The sequence below is a fragment of the Dama dama genome, chromosome 21, assembly GCF_033118175.1.
Source record: "Dama dama isolate Ldn47 chromosome 21, ASM3311817v1, whole genome shotgun sequence".
Classification (NCBI taxonomy): Eukaryota; Metazoa; Chordata; class Mammalia; order Artiodactyla; family Cervidae; genus Dama; species Dama dama.
The window spans coordinates 2,892,338-2,914,086 of record NC_083701.1 but is presented as its reverse complement, the minus strand read 5'-3'; the positions used below and the strand labels follow the sequence as shown (position 1 = coordinate 2,914,086).

At 64.2% G+C, this 21,749-nt stretch overlaps 1 protein-coding gene across 1 annotated transcript in view; it reads left to right on the top strand.

The window, feature by feature from the left end:
- The window catches only part of ADGRB1 (adhesion G protein-coupled receptor B1), a 62,395-nt gene that overhangs the window by 23,320 nt on the left and 17,326 nt on the right, over positions 1-21,749 (top strand). The window contains exons 17-21 of the mRNA XM_061123094.1: positions 12,047-12,188; positions 17,908-18,011; positions 19,340-19,442; positions 19,999-20,149; positions 20,566-20,635. Coding sequence (XP_060979077.1) covers positions 12,047-12,188; positions 17,908-18,011; positions 19,340-19,442; positions 19,999-20,149; positions 20,566-20,635 — 570 coding nt within the window. The remainder of the gene's footprint in view (positions 1-12,046; positions 12,189-17,907; positions 18,012-19,339; positions 19,443-19,998; positions 20,150-20,565; positions 20,636-21,749) is intronic.

The window sequence follows — 21,749 nt, the reverse complement described above, 5'->3', positions numbered from 1 at the left end:
ACGTGTCCTGTGTGTGGAGGGCCGCCTCCTCTTGCAGACACACGCACCCATCAGGCGTGTGACACGCTCTTCTCGGAAAGTCTGAGTCAGGCTTCCACCCGCAGTGCAGACCCTCCACCTGCCTCGCCCCCAGTCACACACGCACTCTTGCACGCACAGGCTCAGCGTCTACACTTGGGACGACTGCTCAGAGAGGCTCAAGGCCGCCCCCCCACGCCCCCACACCCTTCTGCCAGCCTGGCCAGTGGCAGTGAAGGCCTGGGGGCAGGGCAGTTAGGGAGGGAAAGGGGGTCTTTTCAGAATTCTTAAATGTTTAGGTGGGAGGGGAGGGGGGTCCGGAAGGATGGGCTGGTGGGGGCGGGGTTGACGAAGGCCAGAAGCACCGCCCGGATTTCATGTCTGTGGTTCTGAAAGGACAGCTCCCTGTGTCTTTCTAAGAAGCTGCAAATGTTTTGCAGTTTCCTTTTTAAAAATAAACACCTGAGAGTCACACAGAGCAGAGAAGTCAGAGCGGGCAGGCCCTCAGAAGTCACCTGCTCCGGCCGCACTTGAAGATGGTGTGGCTGAGCCCCAGCGTGGGGACGTCAGGACAGGACAGGCCTGTCTCGGAAGGTGTTGTGCCCAGTACCAGGCCCACGTGGGCTCCAGGGCGGACAGCGTTTCATGCCCACCATGTCTCATGCTCCCGGGTCCACACTTGTGCCATCTGTAAAGGCTCTGAGAGGTCCTGCAGCGGGCTGCTATTGAGTCAGGTTGGGGGTTCCCCTAACTAGTGGGCTCTTGACACCCCTGCACTCCGGAACTTGAGCTGGGAGAGCAGACGCTGGGACAGGCTGGTGGAGGGCGGGCACTTCCCCAGTCTGGAGGGTCTTCTCCAAAGCCTGATCCCCTTCCAGGCACCTTCCAGTGTTCACTCGCGCAGCTTTCTCAGCCAGGCTGAGGATTGGGCCCAGAGCTCTGCTCGCCAGTCCGGGCTCTCTCCCCACCCTCTGCGGGTGCAGCTGTCCTGGGGGACACTCAGGACGCAGGCCCGGGCCCATCCCCGGGTCCTCACACAAGTGCGTGTCCTGATCCCTTTAAGAGCCTTGCCCCTCCCCCCCCCCCCCCCCCCAGTCCCTGGTTTCCTTGGAGAGGGCGGTGAGGGGCAGGCCGAGGGGGGCAAGCGGAAGGGAGACTTGGCAGGGTCCCCAGGTCGCTGTCAGCGGCCGGTTCCCAGCCCAATTTCTCCCACGCCGTCTGGTTCCTGATGGGGGCAGAGAAGGCAGGCGAGGGGGGCCGGTGGGGGAGGGGAGACAGCTGGACACAGAAGGCCTTTTGGTGGCCCTTCATGAGCGTGGGTGGGAGGTGGGGTCCTGCTCTGCGCCCCCATCTGGGTGGGGAGCTAGGGCAGGGGGAGGGGTGCAGTGCTGCTCTCAGCGGCGAGACCGCCCACCCCCAGCCCCTTCCCCAGCGCCCCTCCCTTCTCTGAGCCTCCCCTGGACTGTGTGCTTGCGGAGTGGGGGGCCTGGCAGAGTCCAGGCCTGCCCGTCTCGGCTGGGTTTGGGACCTGGAGGGGACAGACAGCAGTGAGTTCACGGCCCAGGGACAGCAGCTGCGCTCAGAACCTGGGGCAGTGAGTGCCCCCGCCCTGGCAGGCAGCCCAGCTCCCCAAGCCGCAGTCCTCCACCCCACGGGCCCCTCGCCACTCCTTGGCGCCAGCTGGAACGCCTGGCGCCTTTGTCCCTGGTCCCTGTGCCTCTTCTCCAGCCTCAAAGCCACCTGCTTCTGGAGGCCTCTCTTCCTATTCTCCTACACGCCCCCCAGGTCCCCTGCTTCCCAGCTCTGACTTGCCAAAATTCTGTGTATCTTCATGTGCCCCCCCATGAGAGTGTGAGCCTCCTGATCAGAGCGTGAGCCTCCCATCAGAGTGTGCAACCCCCCAGCAGAGTGTGAGCCCCCCATCAGTGTGCAACCCCCCAGCAGAGTGTGAGCCTCCTGATCAGAGTGTGAGCCCCAATCAGAGTGTGAGCCCCCAATTAGGGTGTGAGCCTCCCAGCAGGATGTGAGCTCCTCTAGCAGAGTGTGAGCCCCCCAGTAGAGTGTGAGCCCCCAGCAGAGTGTGAGCTCCCAGCAGAGTGAACCCCCATCAGAGTGTGTACCCCCCAGCAGAGTGTGAAACCCCTATCAGAGTGTGTACCCCCTAGCAGAGTATGAGCCCCAATCAGAGTGTGAGCCCCCTAGCAGAGTGTGAGCCCCCCAGCAGAGGGGGCTCCCCCTGCCCTGCCTCCCACACCTGCACTGATCTGGGGGTGAGGGATAAGGAAGAGCCTGGAGTTGCCCTCAGGGAGGGGGGGGGGCATCAGGGAGGTCAGTGCTGGGCCTTGAGTGCGTGGGGCAGTGCCCACAAGTGGGGAGGGCGCTCACCTCCTTCCTCCACTGAGATCTGGGGGTCCCTGCCCTGGGATGGGCCTGGAGGGTGTGAGCGGAGCCTCCTCCTCATGCCACGTGCTTCCCCACGCTTGGGGTGTGCAGTTACTAGTTTCCTGAGGCAGGAAAGTCTTAATCGAAACCCCAGCTCCGCAGGCTGCCCAGTGGCTTGCTGGTGGTATTGGCAGGGACTGACGTCCTCTTCTCTGCAGAGAACCAACTCAGGATGCAGATGGCAAGAGGTGGAGGAGACAGGAAAGCTTCCACATTAGCAGGGAGGCCGGCGTGAGCAGGGTGACCATTACCCTTTCCTGGCCTAGAGAGGACTTTGATGGAATGACCTTGAGGTTCACCTTGGAGGGTGGGGTGTGGTCAGCAGTGTGGAGGATCAGATGATGGTGATGGTGAGGTTGCCTGGGTTCAGCCCATCGTGATTGACAGGCGTGGTGGGCGGTGAGGCCTCCTGCAAGACGGTTTCTGCCTACACAGTGCCCTGGATGTGGAGGGTTGAGTGTTTGTGATGGCGGTGCCCAGCTAGTGTCAGTCCACAGACACAGTGCTGGTTCAGAGGTGATGGCAGTCACGGTGACACTGCTCACAGCGGAGGTGGCGCTGGTGAGCTCGGTGATCAGGTGACTGATAGGAGTGACCGCATTGGCAACGATGTGCCGTTGGTGGTGGTGGTGATAATGTTGGTGCACCGGTGGTGTTGCTGTGATGGCGTGACCAGCATGGTGGTGGTAACGGTCGTGTTGTTGTTGCCACTGCCAGTGTTGGTAACGGTGACAGTGTTGGCAGTGGAGGTGACAGCGAAGGGGGTAGTGATGACAATACTGCTGATAACATAATGGTGGTATTGGTGTTGCTGGTAGTGGTGATGGAGTGGAAATGGTGGTGGTATTGATGATGGTATTGGTGGTGGCAATGGTGATGCTTTTAATGACCCGGTTAACCACAATGGGGTGGTCACTCACCTAGAGCCAGACATCTGGAGTGTGAAGTCAGTTGGGCTGTAGGAAGCATCACTACGAAAAAGCTAGTGGAGATGATGGAATTCCTGATGAGCTATTTCAAATCTTAAAAGGTGATGCTGTGAAAGTGCTGCATTCGTTATGCCAGCAAATTTGGAAAACTCAGCAGTGGCCACAGGACTGGAAGACATCAGTTTTCATTCCAATCCCAAAGAAAAGCAATGCCAAAGAATGTTCAAATTACCCTATACAACTGCACTCATTTCACACGTCAGCAAGATTATGCTCAAAATCCTTCAAGTTAGGTTTCAAGAGTACATGGACCGAGAACTTCCAGATGTATAAGCTGAATTTACAAAAGGCAGAGGAACTGGAGATCAAATTGCCAACATACACTGAATCATAGAAAAAACAAAGGGAATTTTTAAAAAAATCTACTTCTGCTTCATTAACTACACTAAAGCCTTTGACTGTGTGGATCACAACAATGGAAAATTCTTAAATAGATGGGAATACAGACCACCTTACCTACCTCCTGAGAAACCTGTATGCAGGTCAAGAAGCAACAGTTAGAACTGGACATGCAACATCAACTGGTTCAAAATTGGGAAAGGAGTACGTCAAGACTGTATATTGTCACCCTGCTTATTTAACTTACATGCAGAATACATCATAAGAAATGCCAGGCTGGATGAATCACAAGCTGGAATCAAGATTGCTGAGCGATATATCAACAACCTCAGATATGCAGATGATACCACTTCAATGGCAGAAAGTGAAGAGAAACTATAGAGCCTCTTGATGAAGATGAAAGAGGACAGTGAAAAAGTTGGCTTAAAACTCAACATTTAGAAAACTAAGATCATGGCATCTGGTCCTGTCACTTCATGGCAAATAGATGGGGAAACAATGGAAATAGTGTCAGATTTCATTTTCTTGGGCTCCAAAATCAGTGCGGATGGTGACTGCAGCCAAGAAATTAAAAGACACTTGCTCCTTGGAAAAATAGCTATGACAAACCTAGACAGCATATTAAAAAGCAGAGACATCACTTTGCCAACAAAGGTCCATGGTCAAAGCTATGGTTTTTCCAGTAGTCATGTATGGATGTGAGAGTTGGGCCATAAAGAAGACTGAGTGCTGAAGAATTGATGCTTTCAAACTGTGGTGCTGGAGAAGACTCTTGAGAGTCCCTTGCACTGCAAGGAGATCAAACCAGTCCATCCTAAAGAAAATCAGTCTTGAATACTCATTGGAAGGACTGATGCTGCAGCTCCAATACTTTGGCCACCTGATGCGAAGAACTGACTCATTTGAAAAGACCCTGCTGCTGGGAAAGATTGAGGGCAAGAGGAGAAGGGGGCGACAGAGGATAAGTTGGTTGGATGGCATCACAAATTCGATGGACATGAGTTTGAGCAAGCTCCGGGAGATAGTGAAGGTCAGAAACGCCTTGAGTGCTGCAGTCCACGGGTCTCAAAGAGTTGGACATGACTGAGCAACTGAACAACAAATGGTGATGATGTAGTGGTAATGATGGTCCGATGATGTGATATGGTGATGTGATTGTGTCATTCTTGAAGCTGGTGGTGCTGTTAATAATGGAATGCTGGTGTTGATGTTGGTGGTGGTGACAGTGGCGGAGGTAACGATTGTGTTCTCGATGACGTTGGTGGTGATGTTACTGATGCTGGTGGTGGTTTCAGTGGGAGCCGTGAGGGTGGAGGTCGTGGTGACAGTTAGGGTGGTAGTGCTGTCAGCTCTTTGGGGGATTTGAAGCCCCTCCCGGGAACCAGGACCCGCCCGTGGCACAGTTTTCGAGGCCGACCGCAGCACACAGGGTCAGACACCAGCCCGGGGAGATGAGAGGACTGGGTGCACGGGCAGAGGAGAGGGTGTCCTAGAGGAGACGAAGCTGGGCTGGCTGAGGCTGGTGAGGTCTGGCGTCTCCTGGAGCTAAGGAAGTGGCCATTGGAGGTGCCTGTGCCCAGCACAGGGCCTGAGCAGGCCGGCGAGGGACTCGCATCCTGAAAGCGAGTGACCTACCAGCCTGGAGCATGAGAGTGGGGCGTCAAGGCATGGCCCCCCGGCTGGTGGGGGCAGGTGACAGGCCGGACAGAGCTGGGCCCGCGGTGCAGTGGGCGGAGGTCTGAGTGGACGGCCAAGGCTCTGGTAGGCTTCATGGACTCTGAGCCGGCAAGGGTCAGCAGGTGGGCTGAGGCCAGAGGACTTCCTGGCAGGGCTGGGGAGTTCCAGGCCCAGACTCACCAGGGGCCCTGGTGGCCTTGCCCAGGCAGGTGGGTCGGTCAGTGAAGAACCACCAGGTCCTAAGGACAGCCGGTTTCCCAGCCTGGGGCGGGCCTGGGGCTGGAGGCCCCGACTCAGAGGGAGCGGCACCAGCTGAGAGCCAGGAGATGGCTATCGCAGCTTTGTGGGGAACGCAAGGCGCCCCGGAGGCCCCGGTCACTACCTGGTGGATGCTGAGCAAGCCCGAGACCCTGTCAGTACTGCGAGAGCAGCCGTGGGCAGGGGTGCAGTCTGGACGGGCATGCTCTGCCCTGACACGTATCCGTCCCCTGGGGGTCCCCAGGCCCTGAACCCAGAAGGGATGGAGCTGACCTGGGCCTGCCCTGGGGGTTCTCAGTGGCCAGACGGGGAGACGGGGCCTGGGCATGGAACACATGTTGAGGAGGAACTCAGGTTGAGGAGGCTTCCTGGAGCCGGTAGTGCCTCAAGGGAGCCCTGAAGGGCGGGGCTGAGTCAGCCGGGGGACAGACGAGTGTGCGGTCAGAGGGACTGGCTGAGACGGAGACCTGGAGGCAGGAGAGGCGCCTGTGTTGGTTCCTCTGGGCTGGCACATGCAAGCGGGGCTGCCAGGGCTGGGGGTGGGAAGGGCTTGACGGTCACTATGAGTTCCAGCCGCTGGCTGAGGTAGGACCCAGAAAAGCAGCACCAGCGCAGCAGCAGGGTACGACCTGGTGAAGGAGCCAGGTGCAACACTTGGGAGCTCACTGCTTATCCCAGCAGGCTCCCTGGAGGAGGCGGCTCCTCACAAGCCTTGATCTGTGGATCAGAGGTCAATAGGGGGAGGTGGGAGGTAGGCACTCTGGATGTGTCCCGTACGATCCCGCAGGGGTTGTGCCTGGAACGGGTGGTCTGGGGAGCGTAAAGTCCAGGCTGAGGGACCCCTGCCTGCAGAGACACCTTGCCCACTCCCTGTTCTCTCACTGGGGTGATCTGTGCCCACTCTGGTTTCTTTCTGCTGTGTGGGAGGACACCTATGAGTCACTCACACTCCAGTGTGAGTTAGTCCATCAAACCCCAGGCCCCCTGAGGCACAGTCCCATAATAGCACCCGCTCCGTGGGCCGGCAGGAGGCATCCTGAAGACACCGAAGGCCCTGGCTCCATGGGTGGGCAGGCCGAGCTCTCCATGACTGTCCCCCATGTGCCAGGAGCACGCGGGGCCCCATGCTGGGCACGGTGTGCCTGTGGTCTCCCCGGACATCACATGGGGGGCGCTGGTGCCCACTTCACAGAGGAGGCACCGCAGCTCTGGGTGGCCGGGAGGGAATTTGCCCAAGAGGGGAACGGACCTTGGCCCCCAGTGCTCCTCGACTCCAGCTCCCGGTGCTACCCCCCTCCCTGCAGGGAGCTGGCCGGGGGGTGGGTACCACAGGCTGAGCCTCCTCCCATCCACACTGGGCCCCTGGGGAGGTCCCTGGCGGGGCTTCCTGAGCTGGGTGGGGCCCAGCTAACTCCCCAGGCTGCCTTCTCTGAGCCACCCCACCTGGGCGCCAGGATAAGGTGGGGCCCCTGCCCGGGTGCTGAGTGAGGTGGGGCTGCACCAGGCGGGGTTCACGGGGCAGTCCCTGGGGCTGTGGGCCCCTGAGTGAGGAGGGAGCTGGGGGAGGTCTTGAGCAGAGGACAGCGTGTCCTGGCACATTTCAAATGACAGTGGGGGACAGACAGGTGGCAGAGGGCAGGGCAGAGGCTGGGGGGGGGTGGGTCTTACTGGGTGGCGGCCGCAGGCTGGGGGGCAGCAGTGACTCTCGCACATCCGCAAGGCAGGCCAGACGCCCGTGGGTCTGCAGGTGTAAGCCACAGGGACGGAGGGCCTGGGGGTCACCTCCAGGCAGCAGGGCCTCGCTTGCCCACCCACAGCAAGTCTCGGCTGCGTGCTCTGCTCCCGCCAGGGTGTGAGCAGCAGGGAGAGCCAGCCGGGCCCCCCTCCTGCCCTCTCAGGGGAGGACGCAAGCAGGAGCATCGGCCCATCACACGCGGTGGGAAAACTGGGCAGGGCTGGAGGACCCTCCAGCCACCGATGGAGGTCACGGGTCAGGACAGCCCTGCTGTGAGAGCCGGGGCCTGGGCCTGTGGCTGCGGGCATGGCGGATGAGCCAGCCAAGCCAGGTACCGCTGACGGGCGTGCAGGCCGCAGACAGCCACTGGGGGACACGTTCTCAAGGACCACTTGGGGCGGGCAGGGGTGGGTGGGTGGGGAGGTGGGAACGGGAGGCCACCTGCCCAGGGAGCGAGGTTGGTGGTTGAGGCTGGCACAGGGGTGGGGGGAAGAGGTGGGGTGTATTCAGGACTGACCCCAAGGCCTCAGGGGCTAGGGGTAGCCAGGAGAAGCTCAGGTCTCAGCTCAGGGTCAGGACGCACAGCGGAGACTGTGTGTAGAGGTTGCTGGCTCAGTCTGAAGTAAAGGGAACGGGGATTGTCCCTTGGGTTTGGTGACACGGGGTCTCGCAGGACCAGGGTGGGAGGAGCCCGCGGTGAGAAACTGGTGGCCTGCAGAGGGGTGGGCAGTGCCAGACCTTTCCGAGGGCGCATGCGGGAGGGGGGGGCACAGCCCTGTCCTGGGGGCTGTGGTCCGATAGGGCAGGTGTTGCCGTGTCCTGGAGGCCCTGGTCTCACGGGGCAGAGACGGCCTCTCTCTGGGAGCTCTGCTCTGAGGGGCCCAGTGCCCCTTACACCCTCGCTTCCACTCGGGCCGGGAGGGGCCGCGGCTCCAGCTCCTTCTCTGGCTCAGGACCTGGGGGATGGGGTGGACCAGGTGTCCTTCACCCAGATTCCCTGGGCCTGGACCCAGGAAGGGGGGCATGGTTCTGTGACCTGGATATTCCCACGTTTCTGAAGCTCAGTGAAGAGGCGGCCAGTGGTCTCCAGTGCATGGAGCGGTCGGAGAGAGGGCGCGCAGGGAACGAGCTGCCTTGTTGCAGAGATGGTAACGGCATCACGGCAACAGGAGGGATTTCTGTTAGAGGCGGTGGGTGTCTGAGGATGTGTCCGAGAGGTTTTTGAAGGAGGAGGGCCAAGCGTGCCCGCGCTTTCCCAGGTCAGGGTGGGTGTGCCTGGGATGCTGGCGAGGCTCCCCCTGTCAGGGACGTCTGCCCACCCATCCTGCTCCCGCGGGTCCCCTGCTGTGCCCGGCCCAGCCCAGAGAGCTCAGCTGAGGGCCTCCACCGACCAGGCTCCGCCCTGGGGATGGGCCATACGCCATCCTTGAGGGCCCCTTTCAGATTCACCTCTCAGAGCCCAGCGGTTCAGATGCTGTAGGCCTTGTGGGGGGTACGGGCTGATCAGACAGATAAAAACCTGGAATCTGGGCCCTTCTGTCGTCATGCTGTGTGGCTTCTGGCAATCACCCCACTACTCTGAGCTGCGATCTCTGTATCTACACAGTTGAGCTGAGGATCACTGCAAAGATTGCATGACAAAATGCACATGAAGCTACTAATATTGAGGTGGGGCAGAGGCAAGGAGCGGGTCCCCGTCCCTGTGTCGTATGTCAGGAGCCCAGGCACATTCCCCCTGGCCCGCTGGAGTCCAGGGGGCCCTGGTGTGGGGAGGTGCCAGGGAGCCCGCCTACAGTCTTGCGGGGTCTGGGCAAGACGAACAGCCGCTCACCTCCCAGGCTGCCCACCCCAGCGGCCGGCTACCTGGGCTGGGGCAGACGCCTCCTCGTGCCCTCCGTGGTCTGAGGCTGAGCCCGTCGGCAGTGGGCAGTGCCCCTCGCCCTCCCCTCCTCTGGGAGGCTGATAAGCTAATTAGTGCCCATGGTAGGAGCCCTGTGGGGCCAGCCACCAGTCGGGGCTGGCCTTCTCCCAGGAGGTGGCCGGCAGCTGTCAGCCTGGCGCCCAGCAGACCCGCCAGCGCCGCCTGGGAACCTGCCAGGCTGCTGGCCCCAGCCAGCCCAGCTCCCCTCGCCTCAGGCCTGGGGTGCTGTCCTCTGCCGACCCTCCCAACATCCTTCAGTGGGCGGAAGAGCTGGGTTCAGGTCCCCCCTCCATTCAGAGGAGGAGGGCCAAGACAGCGTCCATGCCTGGGCGGTAGACATTAGAGCTCAGATTTGAACCCAGGACAGCCCAGCTGGCCACAGACTCCGGCTTTTAGGAGCAGGCACATGGCCGATATTGCGGACAAGCATGAGAGATGGAGGTACTGCCTCCAGGCTGGAACGGCCCCGGAAGGCCACCTCCCCCGAGCGCCTGGGGTCTCGGGACTTCTGGCCTCCACTGTCTTGGCCGTTTGGCATCTGGTTCAGGGCTTGCATTCGCCATCCCAGGTGTGGACAGGGTACTCCAGGGGTGGGAGGGACCGGGGGTAGCTGGGGCCCAGTACTCTGCACCCCTGTCCTGTGTGACGCTGGGGAATGAGGGAGATGGTGTGTGACTGGCCCAGGGCAGCTGAGTGAGGCCTCTATATCCCCTCACCGAGGGGGCGGGAGGACCAGGCTGGGCCTCCCAGGACTCTGCAGGGCCCCACGCTCCCTTTCCCCATCCTCCATCACCCAGGTCTTCTTTCTGGTCCTGTGGCTATCGAGGTCTTCTTTTCCAGAGAAGGAAGGGGAGAAGGGTCTCTAGCGAGGCCTTGATAGGTTGTGACTTCCACTTAGCTCAGCAGACGCTAGCGGGGTTCAGGTGGGCCAAGGCGGGCAGGCTCAGGCAGAGGCGTGGTCGGGAGCCAAAGAGGTGGAAGCTCCCAGGACCCTCCCGTGGCCGTCCTTATGGAGGGCCGCTAAGATGGAAGAGTTTTGGATCCCCCAAACTCTGGCCCCCAGGGCTCGGGCCCCAGTGCCCAAGAGAGGGACATCCCTTCCCCTCCCTGCATTTCAGAGATGAACAGACAGTGTGGGTGGGGAGGCATCTTCTGGGGCCACAGAACCCTGATGCACCCCTCGGAGCCAAGGTCTGGCCTCTGCCTAGTGGTCACCTTGGGCTGCCTCAGTTCTCCTCCTCTGTAAAATAGGGGCAGGTCCCTCCCCGTGGGGGAAGTGAAGAGAGAAGAGCAGATTCCAGGGCCTCCAACAGGCCCAGAGCGTGTCCCTCCTCCCCTGGGGCCTGACGCTCAGAAAGGAGATTGTGTAACATCTCAAATTCAGCACAAGCTGCTCTGGGTTCTGGGATGCCTGCGGCCGAGCCCCTATGCTTTCCTGAGCTCTCATGTAGGTGTTGGGGAGGAGGGCAGCTGGATGGGTGCCCAGTGTCATCCTCTGGACTGTCCCCTCCCCGTTTTAGAGACGCGCGAACTGAAGCTCCGGCTGGTACCTGACTTCCCAGGTGATGCAGCCAGGAGGTAGCCCAGGGTGGTGGCTTGCATCCAGGTGTTGAGCAGAGGCCCCCTTGGTGTGGGGCAGGGGTCATGGCTTCCCTGGAGGGGTGCAGGGCGGAGTCACTCACCCCATACCAAAGGGCTGGGATGGGGGAGGCAGGCTGAGGCCTTTGGAGGCTCCTTGCAGTTCCCAACTGCTGGGGCTGGGGCCAAGGGATCTAGGGCTGGCCATGGGTAGACCCTGGCCACAGAGACCTGGAATTTTCCCCCCAGGCAGACTCAGGGTCTGAGTTGTGAGCAGGAGAGAGTCTTTTTCAGCCCTAGGGGTAGAGGTCTCCTCCCAGCTGTGGTTCCTGAACCACCGTTTCGGTCTCGGCTCTTCAGGCAGCCTGGAGCCCCCTAGCCTGCAGGCCGAGGGCCCTGGGGCGGACCCTTCATGGGCACCTTCTGCGGGCGTGCCTGGCTGGATGCTGCCGAACAAGTGGGCCGGCCTGGGGATGGGGAACTTGGATCAACAGCGACTGGTTTGCAGAGTAGCTCAGTTCGGCGCACTGAGACCCTACCAAGTGCTGGTTTCAAGGGAACCCGCGCCACCCGCCACCCCTAACGGCAGACAGCAGGAGGGCCTTGGGTCAGACGCCAGGGGGCACGTTCTGGTCGAAGAGGCCCGGCCCCGGGAGGTGGCTGTGGGGGCGGGGCGGCCCCAAGGTCACCAGCTCGACACGAGGCCCGGGGGCGGGCGGCTCAGGGCGCCCCTCACCCTGCCCGGCCCGCGCGCGCACCGCAGGCCGCCGCGGCCCCCGGCTGGCGCCCCGCTCCACGTGCGCCCACGCGCCCCTCCCTGCCCGGCGCTGGGGCGGGGCGCTCTCCGGGCGCGGGGCCAGGGCTCGGCGCCCCGCCGGCCCCGCCGGCCCGCGCTCCCGCGAGTCGCTCTCCCGTGGCTCGGCGGCGGCGGCGGCGGCGGCCATGGGGCGCGGGGCTCCGGGGGCCGGCGGGGCGCGCGCGGCGGCGGGCGCAGGTGCGGGCGCGGGCCGGGGACGCGGGGCCGGGGCGCGGCCGGCCGCCGCTCACGCCGCCCCTGTCTCCCCTCCCCCCGTGTGTCCCGCCCCCCAGACCCTCCTCCCCCGCCCCCCCGCAGCTCGGGCCCTGGTCGTGGCGCGGCTGCCGCACGGTGCCCCTCGACGCCCTCCGGACGCGCTGCCTCTGTGACCGGCTCTCCACCTTCGCCATCTTAGCCCAGCTCAGCGCCGACGCGGTGAGACCCCGGCCGGGCGCTTGGCGGGCGGGTGGGGGCGCGCGGAGAAGGGGCTTCCGGGGAGGACGGTAGCCGCCAGGACCGGCGCCGGGAGGGGCGGCTGCACCCCGATGCCCCCCGTGGCCCGGCCAGAGAGGCTCGGGCCTCTGGAGAGGGCGGGTGGGGAGCCGAGTGGGTGGCGGTGTGGAGTTGGGGTCTGGCCCTGAAGGAGCCAGGCTGGGGCTCCTGGGAGGGACTGACGGGTGAGTGTTCCGCACTCTCCTTGGGGGCCGAGGGCCCTGGAGGGAGCCGGTGCTCAGGGGAGATGGGCAGCCCCAGCAGGGCGCTGGGGTTGCAGGAAGGCATGGCCTGGCAGGGACAGCCGGGTCAATGCTGTGCCTTGGTGAGGGTCCGTCCCCCAGCCGCTGGCAGGGTCCTGGCCCTCCCTGAAGAGGGAGGGGGAGGAGCTGCCACCCTCCTTGGAGGCGTTCCCCACCCACCCCAAATGGACCCTGGTCTTCGGAGGTGCCTTCGTCCCCAGGTAGGGGTCCTGGCTGGAGAGGGTGCTGGGCTTGGCCCAGGCCCGCAGCCCTCCCTGGGAAGGCCCCATCATCTCAGGGGCCTCCTTTTTGTTCCCATGATTCTTGTGGGGGCTGCCAGTTTCTATGGCGACGGCATCTGGGGCCAGCTCACTGGCTGGGGCCCTGGGTGCTGGGCCCAGCCAACCCGGGCTGGGGTGTGCTCTTGCCCAGGGCCAAGTTTCACTCACTGGACCCAGGAAAGCAGGGTCCCCAGCCAGGTCACTAGGCCCCCGGAGGAGGCAAGGGGTAGGGTCTTTGCTTGTTGAGCCCCAGGCCTGGCGTGGGAGGGTGCTCAGGCAGCAGATGTGGAGGACAGACAGGGAGGGGGACACCGATCTGGGGGTGTTTGGGGTAGCTGGCCCTCATTGGATGGGGGTGGCACCGCTCCCCCATCACAGAACCCTAGTTTCCATGTGGAGGATGGCTCCAGGCCTCTCTGAGAGCAGTCTGCCCCCTCCTTTGTTCTCTGGGATGTGGGGAGGGCGGGCGATGTCCACCAGGACCCCCTGGAGGGTAGGAGCTGGGTGAGACCTTAGAGGTCTTTGCCTATAACTCTTCCATCCACCAGCAGGGAAGTCACGCCGGGGGCAGGGGCTTGCTCAGGATCTTGGGGCGACGCTGCTGGACCCGGGTCTGTGCTCTTGGCCCAGATCCCGGAGTGCCGTCCCCCTCAGGCTGTCCCCGTGACAGAACTGTAGGTGTTGCTGGTTCTAGGGGCTTGGCCTTGAGGAGAGCAGCCAGGGCCTTGCTGGGGGCTTCCTGGAAGAGGTGACTTTTTGCACAGGGAAGCAGCCCCCTGCGCTGGGGCTCCCTTGGGTCCCCTTTGCAGCTTCAGCAGGCAGAGCAGGGCTGCCTCGGGAGCTGCTCTTCCTTGGGGGGTACGGGAGGCGCCGGGGGGCTCTGGAGCAAGGTGCAGCGCCCAGACCCCCTCTCCAAGTCCGAGGTCTGGCCCGCAGGAGGTCAGTGCTGCTCTAATCTTGAAACATGAGCTTGTCCCTCACATGTGGTGGCTGTAGACTGGCCCTCGGTCCCCCTGAGCCTCGGTTTCCTCTCCTGGAAAACAGAGGTGGCCTCTGCTGCTCAGGGTGACTGCAAGGGCTGCGCCGGTTGACAGGGACCTTCCTGGGCCAGGCCTGCAGCAGGGAAGGCCCCCGCATCCAGGAAGGGTGGTCTCCTGCCAAGCCCGGGGCACCCAGCAAGGAGAGCGTGTTAGGTGAGGGGCAGGTGGGAGGCTGACGCTGGTGGAGCTCAGGGGTGAGCCTGAGGCCCAGGGGGCCTTTCTAGGAAGATCTGGCCTGGCACTGGTGCTCCCGAGGGTGAGTGTGCCAGCGTGCTCATGCGAGCGCAGAGCTCTGGTCTGTGAAGAGGTCTAGGCTCTGCCTGGGTGGGGGAGAGCAGCTGCAGTCAGAGGGGCTTGCGGTGGCCTGGTCTGCATATAGGCGGAACACCCCGTCCCCACGTCCCAGAAGAGTCAGCTGAATCCCACGGTACGGGAGCTCTCAGCGGCCACAGAGCCATGCTTCGGCCATGGACTGCTGTGAGCCTCAGGGTCCTCCCGTCAGATGGCAGAGTAGCGGGCTGGGGCATGTGCTGCGGCCCCGGAGGCCTGGGCGTGGCTCAGAAGGGCGTCCCACCTCGTGCTCAGCTGCCATCAGAGCCTTCGCCACTCTCCTGTCTTTTCCCAGCTGGCTCCAGCCCCATTGAGGGTGACCCCAGAGGTGCCGATGGGGAAGGGCTGAGAGCAAGAGGGAGGCTGTTCTGGGCAGCCCACCCCTCTGCGTGCCCGAGGCTGAGCCCTCAGGGGGCGCGGCGTCTACTGGAGAGACAGCCCAGGCGGAGAGAGGGCCGCTCTGGTGGCTCCGCCCCAGCCTCCTTCCTTCCCGGGGGTGGCTCGGGACACGGGCACGAGAGGAGGCGTGCAGCAGGGCCCTGAGGGGTGAGCGGGAGTTCACAGCGGCTCGTGGGGGGAGCGACTGCGGCCTCTGGGAGGCTGAAAAAGGCAGAGATGAGCAGGAGGAAGGGGAGGGGGCTGGGTCTGGAGGGCCTGCCAGACAGGGGCAGGGGCTCCAGCAAGGAGCTTCATGCCGAGGTCAGTGGAGCTGGGTGGTGAGAGAGGGAGGTGAGGAGGGTTGCGGTCCTAGAGGGGTCCCACCGGCGTGAAGGCAGAACGACCCAGCTGGCAGGGGGTGGTGGCAGCGGGGAGCTGGGCTATGGGGGTGGGCGCCGCCTGCCTGCACCCACGGAGTGGAGGTTGTGCGCTGGGCATGGGGTCCGTCTGAGCCGACGGAGGCTGTGCTCCTGGGGTGCAGAGCGGAGTCCAGAGTAAGGGCCCCAGAGAGGATGGAAGAGAAGGGGTGCTGTGGTCACACCCCAGGAGCCAGGGAGGGCTTAGATCCTAGGGGGAAAGAGACGAGACCCTGGCGTCCCCGCACCCCCAGCCCTGCCTGCAGCTGAGTGTCAGGTCCTGGCTCTGTGGCCTGTTTCAGGCTGTGACCACGGGAAGGTTGAGTAACCACTCTGAGTTGCATCTGAGGGGGCGAGGCTGGGTGGGGACCTAACCTGGCGAGGTGCTGGCGGCGTCCACACGGCCTGGCGTGTGCTAAACGGTCTGCAGCGCCCAGCGGCTGGTGGCATCGCTTCTGGGATGTGCCCGGAGCTGTGCAGCCAGCCCCACCAGGGTCACGGCTCAGTGTGACCGGGACCAGGAGTCAGTCAGTGTTGGGGTCAGGGCTCGTCTGTGTGGGTGGCTGTGAGCCACGTGCGGCGCTGGAGCAGAGCTGGGGTAAGGACAGAGCCTAGGAAAGAAGGTCAGGGTGTGTAGGGTGTGTGATGGTTTGGGAGAAGACTGGAAGTAGGGAGGTGACCTGGTGGAAACTGACAGTGACCCTGTGGACCACAAAGGGGTAAAGGCCTGGGGGGGAGGGGCCGACACCCTGCAGAGACTCAAGGCGAGAGGATGGCAGAGAGATGAGGGGCCAGCTCAGAGTGATTGTCCAGTCCTCACTGCGAGGAGCGCAGAAAGTGTGAGTCGCTCAGTCGTGTCCTACTCTTTGCGACCCCATGGACTGTAGCCTGCCAGGCTCCTCTGTCCATGGGATTCTCCAGGCAAGATTGCTGGAGTAGATTGCCATTCCCTTCTCCAGGGGATCTTCCCATACAGGGATCGAACCCGGGTCTCCTGCACTGCAGGCAGATTCTTTACTGTCTGAGCCACTTGGGAGATGACAGCTCAGCTGAGAGAAGGGCTAACTGCGTGGAGGTCAGGGAAAGCCCTGGGGGACTGGCCTGTGCAAAGGCCCTGGGGCGGCGCGGAGCGTGGTGAGGGAGCCCGTCTCCAGCAGGAGGCTGGCCTGCTTCTGCCTGCTCTCCTCGTGGACTGGGGCCTGTCTCTCACGTTTAAGGTCTCCGGTCCAGCCCTCCCAGCAAGACCTTGAAGTCCCTGACACCCTGCCCACCACTCTGTCACCTGTGCTTTCCCCACACTGTTGAGAACCTGCGGGGTTGGGGCTGTCCGAAGTGACAGGCGAGCCAGGCAGAGAGGAGGAGGGCGCGGGCGGGCAGGTGGACAGCCGATGGGTGTGTGGCTGCCAGGCCTGACGAGGGCAGATGGAGGCAGATGGCCGTGGAGGTCGGGGCCGGAGCGGCCTAGGAGCGGGCCTGAGCCGCTTGCTCTGCAACCTGTGACTTATGTCGCTGACCAGGGCCCCGAGGTTGCCCAGCGAGTTTAGGGGTGCTGGCTAGAGCCCAGAGTCCCCCTTCCCCAGGGCCCTCCAGCTCCCTGTGTGGAAACGCAGGAGCTAGTTCCAGAGCCTCACCCGGGCCAGCCCCTGGGGACAGTGGATGGCCTGGCTGACCTTGAACGACTTTCTCAATTTTCCAGGAGCCTGCCTCCCCCGGCTCCCTTCATTCAGCCAGTCACATTGACCGCCTGTCTGTGCTGGGCCTGGTGGAGGGGGGCTCCCAGATGTGAGAACAGCAGGCTCGGGGGACAGACAGGTGCTTCCAGCAGTGGCCCGGGGTGGGGACGGGGGCCCTGGTGTGGGGAAGGGCCGTCCGGCTGTGGATGGAGCAGGCGGGAGCAGCTGCGCCCAGTGGGTGGGCCCTGGGGTGCCTGTGCAGCAGCCTCCAGACCTCGGACTCCCGAGGAGGGTGAAAGGTCCCATCTGGGGGCAGGAAGGGCGGCCGTGGCTTCAGGAGGCGAGCGGGAGGCTCGCTCTGCACGTGCGGGGTCAGCAGTGTGGCAGCCAGGTTAGACTTGGGCCGGGGCATGGAGGGGTCAGCTCTGCGGGGGGACCACCAGACACCCCTTGTCCCCTGGTCCCTCCCCCCGGCCCCTCCCTCCGGCTCCAGGACTCACCTCCTCCTTCCTCTGGGTGGGGGGTGGGTGGGAGGGGCTGCAGGGCCCCCGGGTTGTCTCTGGGTTCCAGACATAGACGGACTGAGATCTTTCCTCAGCAAGCACCCGCGGGCCACCCGCCTGGGGGTCATGCTCACATGGGGTGCACACAGGGAGGCGTGGGAAGGGCCTGGTTGGAGCTCAGGGCTGCCCCGGGCCCCTGGGATGGGACGAGCCAAGACCAGAGGGGCCTGAGACGCGTCTGGACATCTGGGCAGACGGAGCGGCGGGGCCAGGCTTAGAGTCTGGGGGTGAACTCGGGGCACCCAGCGTGGGAGGTCTCACGTGGAGGCGGCGGGGGCCTCTGGGGGCAGCTGCTGTTTGCAGAGGCCGGGGTGGAGGGCCGGGGTCTGTGGCGGGTGTTGAGGGCACCCCCCTCCCCCCCGAGCCGGGTCCCTGCCATTGGCCGGCGCTGCAGAGCCACGGGGTCAGGAACAGCTGCCCGAGGCAGGTGTGGACCTGCTGCCTCGGTGACCTCGCCTGTGACAGGGGTGGGGGTCCCTTCCCTGAAATGGGGGGGCGCTGTGGCCAGGCTTGCCACACAGTTATACCAGTGGGGGGTGCAGACAGAGACCCTGTCCTTGGCAGGAGATGAGACCCCCCCGGGGACTGCCCGGGGCTGGGGGCTGCTCGGGGTGCTGCGGGAGTGTGGCCAAGGACTGCTGGACATGGGGGCTCCGGGGGGTGCGGGGCGGGCAGGCTCCCCGGCGTCCCCCGCAGGTCTGCCCGCCCCCTCACTCTGTTGCGTCCCCCGGACCCACAGAACATGGAGAAGGTGGCAGCTCCGTCGGTGACGCTCATCGTGGGCTGCGGCGTGTCGTCCCTGACCCTGCTCATGCTCATCATCATCTACGTCTCTGTGTGGAGGTGACCGCGGGGGGTCCCCGGGAGGGGTGACTGCGGTCCCACGGGGGGGATGGGGGGACGGTCCCGCGGGGGGGATGGGGGGACAGGCAGTCCCCGGGAGGGGTGACTGCAGCTGCCTTGCTCGTCCTCCCATCGGTGGAGGTGGCACCCTCCGCGGGTAGGGGTGGAGCGGTGTGGACTGTCTCCAGGAAGGGATGACTGCACCCCGTGCCAGGGTGGTCCCCAGGAAGGGGTGACTGGGGCCGCCTTGCCGCTTCTCCCATCAGGGCGGCCGTGGGCTGGGAGCCCAGAGCCGTCTTTCCCTCTCACCTTCCCAGTTAGGACCATCCATCACCTCTGTCGTCACCCCCCAGTCTCCCCTCCTGCAGTCCCCTGGATGCTGGTAGACAGTGGGGGGTGCGGAGGCAGCCAGGGGGCTGGGCCTTCCTGCTCCTTCCCAGCCCCGTGCCCACTGGCCGCTCACAGAAGGCTCCCTGCTCCCTCCTGCCCTCTGAGTGGGACCTGCCCAGCTGAGCACCCTGTCCCGTGACTGCTGGGCCCCAAGACCCTGACTTCCTCATCTGTGGCCTGTCATCACCTGGATGAGCCAGGCCGCGCCCTGAGCCTGGGTGCACGTGTCTGGTGGGAACCTCTGCCGGCCCCCTGCCCCAGGCCGCACGGCCTCTCCACCACGGACCCCCGTGCCCGGGTGCTGTCTGACCGGTGTTGGTCCCTTGGTCCCTGGGGTGTGGGGGGCGACCCCATCCCTCTCTCACCAGCCCTGGGGTGGGGGTGTGTGTGCGCAGACTCCTTCCCAGCGGGCCCCGAGGGGCAGGGGTTGGGACTGCGGCTCACCGAGGGTCAAGCCAAGGTTGCCGCACCCACTGGGTCCAGCCCCATCTCCAGTGTGTCGGCTCCAAGGGCAGCATGACCGCAGCCGAGGCCCGCGAGGAGGGGTCGATGCAGCCACGGGGTGGGCGGGGAGGCCGTGCCTTCCTGCCGTGCCCCCGTCCTGCCGAGGGCAGAGGCACCAGTGACCCTGAAATACCCGGCGCCCCTCCCAGCAGCCCCTTCTCGGACGTCCGCCCTGACCCGCCGTGGGCCTGCTTGGCGCCCCGGCGGACCCTCCCCTGCAGCCCCTGTGGTTTGCAAAGTACCTCCTTCCGCGTGCGGGGTGGTCAGGACCCCGTGGCCCCTGCCGAGTCAGTGATGTGAGGAGCGGTGCCGATGCGGTGGAGGCCAGGGCCCCACAGGGAGGAGGCGGCCCGGCCTTCATGGCTGCGGCACCCGGCTCCTGTGGAGCTGAGACCCTGCTGGGCACCGAGCATGCCACCCGCCCTCGCCCTCAGGTACATCCGCTCGGAGCGCTCCGTCATCCTCATCAACTTCTGCTTGTCCATCATCTCCTCCAACGCGCTCATCCTCATTGGGCAGACCCAGACCCGCAACAAGGTGAGCGGCCTCCGTTGTGCCCGGGGATGGCCGTCGGCGGTGATAGGGAGGCTCCGTGGCAGGGCCCGGGCCCTGGGGTGCTTGAGGCAAGGGCAGAGCCCTTACTGTTCTGGCTACAGCAGCCCCGCGGCTCAGCCTGGAGGGGCTGTCCCCTGGCCAGGCGTGGGGACTGGGTGTCTGGAGTCTCCAGTGGGACTGGTGCTGTGAGATGACCCGCTCAAGCTCCAGCACGCTGGCCCAGCATCGGTCCCAGGCCCCCCGAGCCTGTCTGTGCCTTGTGTGGTCTCGGGGTCGCCAGCGGATGAGTAGGTGGGGTCCCGCGGCCTCTGAGGCGTCTGCGAGTGGGTGGGGAAGCCAGGGAGAAGCAGGGGTGTCTGTCCCTGGCAGCTTGGGAGTGGGGTCGGGCAAGCATGCCCCAGGGCCTCAGGGTGCACAGCCCGTCTCCGGCGGTGGGGCGGGTGAGCCCTGGGTGGCGTCCTGCCTGGGGCCTCGCCCAGGTCACGGCGTGGGCACGGGGCCAGGTGAGCAGCGCCTCCCCGCCTGCCTGCCCTTGCAGGTGGTGTGCACGCTGGTGGCCGCCTTCCTGCACTTTTTCTTCCTGTCGTCCTTCTGCTGGGTGCTGACCGAGGCCTGGCAGTCCTACATGGCCGTGACGGGCCGCCTGCGGAACCGCCTTGTCCGCAAGCGCTTCCTGTGCCTGGGCTGGGGTGAGCGCTGCAGGGCGGCGGGGTGCCCCCCGCCCGGCCCGCTCCTAGTCCCCCCCGCCCCCTCCGCCTCCACCTCCAGGGGGTCACCTGGCTCTACCTGAGTGCCAGGTGAGGAATAACCTGGGGGTGTGAGTCTGTCCCAGCCGATGTCCAGGATATACTTACGATGGGAAACGTTTCCTTCCTGAAGTCCTGAGGTGGCTGGGCCTCCTGTCTCATGTGCTGACCTGGCTGCCCTCGCCCCCGTCTGCGGGCTCTCGTCCTTGTCCACCTCGTGTACCCTCTCTCACGGGCTCAGTCTCACCCTCTGTTCAGGGGCTTCAGAGGTGCCTTGTCCCCTCCCTCCCCCACCTGCAGAGCTGGGCCTTAGACGGTGGGGGTCCCCCCGACACCTTTTCTTTCTGCTCCTCCCCTAGGGCTCCCTGCGCTGGTCGTGGCTATTTCCGTGGGATTTACCAAGGCCAGAGGGTACAGCACCATGAACTAGTGAGTTGGGGTGGGGTGGGACGTGGTGGAGGCCGCACGGCTCCCCCAGACCCTCCCGCCGCCCTGGAAGGTGAGGGCTGGCTGGGCACCCATCTCAGAGCCTGGCGAGAGCGGGGGCCCTGGGAGCTGGAGGCCAGGCCCAGGGTAGCCCCCTTCCCGCTGTCCACCAGCTCCTCCTGGTGGTGGGCAGCAGGCTCAAGAGAAACAGGCCCTGGGTGCTAGGAGCCCCCCTGTTCTCAGCTGCTTAGGCCCTCAGAGCTTCCATTTTCCCGTCTGCGTGACAAAGGACCCAGGTCTTCAGGAGTCTGTATGACCCCTGGGGCTTCCCTGGGGTTCAGATGGTAAAGAATCTGCCGGCAATGCAGGAGACCTGGGTTCGATCCCTGGGTTGGGAAGATCCCCTGGAAAAGGACATGGCAACCCATTCCAGTATTCTTGGAGAATCCCATGGACAGGGGAGCCTGGCGGGCTACAGTCCATGGTTCGCAAAGAGTCAGACACGACTGAGCGACTCTGCACGGCACATGGCCCCTGGGGGCGTGCGGGATGGAGCGCGGTGGGGCTGTCTCACAGATGAAGTCACTGAGGCCTTGAAGGCTCAGCCGGCCCAGGTCCAGGGGCCTTGAATGCCAAACCAGGACGCCGTGTGGCTTCCTGGGGTGTGGGGCGAAGAACTGAGGCCTGGGAGGCCGTGGCTGTGGTTGTGGGGAAGAAGAGAGCGGCGACAGGAGGAGGGGCCACACAGGCCCGGCTCCCTGGGGAGCCCAGGGGGCCGGGACGTGACCGGGCCCTGGGGCAGGCATGCCCTGCACTTGACGGAGGACCCTGGCGGGGGTGGGGGCTGTGAGTACCGGGAAGGACATGTGGACACTGACCCCACAGCTGGGAGGAAGGAACACCAGTCTACCCAACTTGGGGACAGATCAGGCGGGAGTGGGATGTTGCAGTGGGGTTCTGAAGGATGAAGATGAGTGGGTTTGGCAGATAGCACGGAAGCTCAGGGCAGATGAAACAGAAAGCACAGGAAGAAGAGCAGCCCTCCCTGGGCTCAGGGCTCCTGGGCGCCCCCCTGGCGGGTGTCCAGGAGACTTGGGGAAGTAAGTGTGGTGGTGAG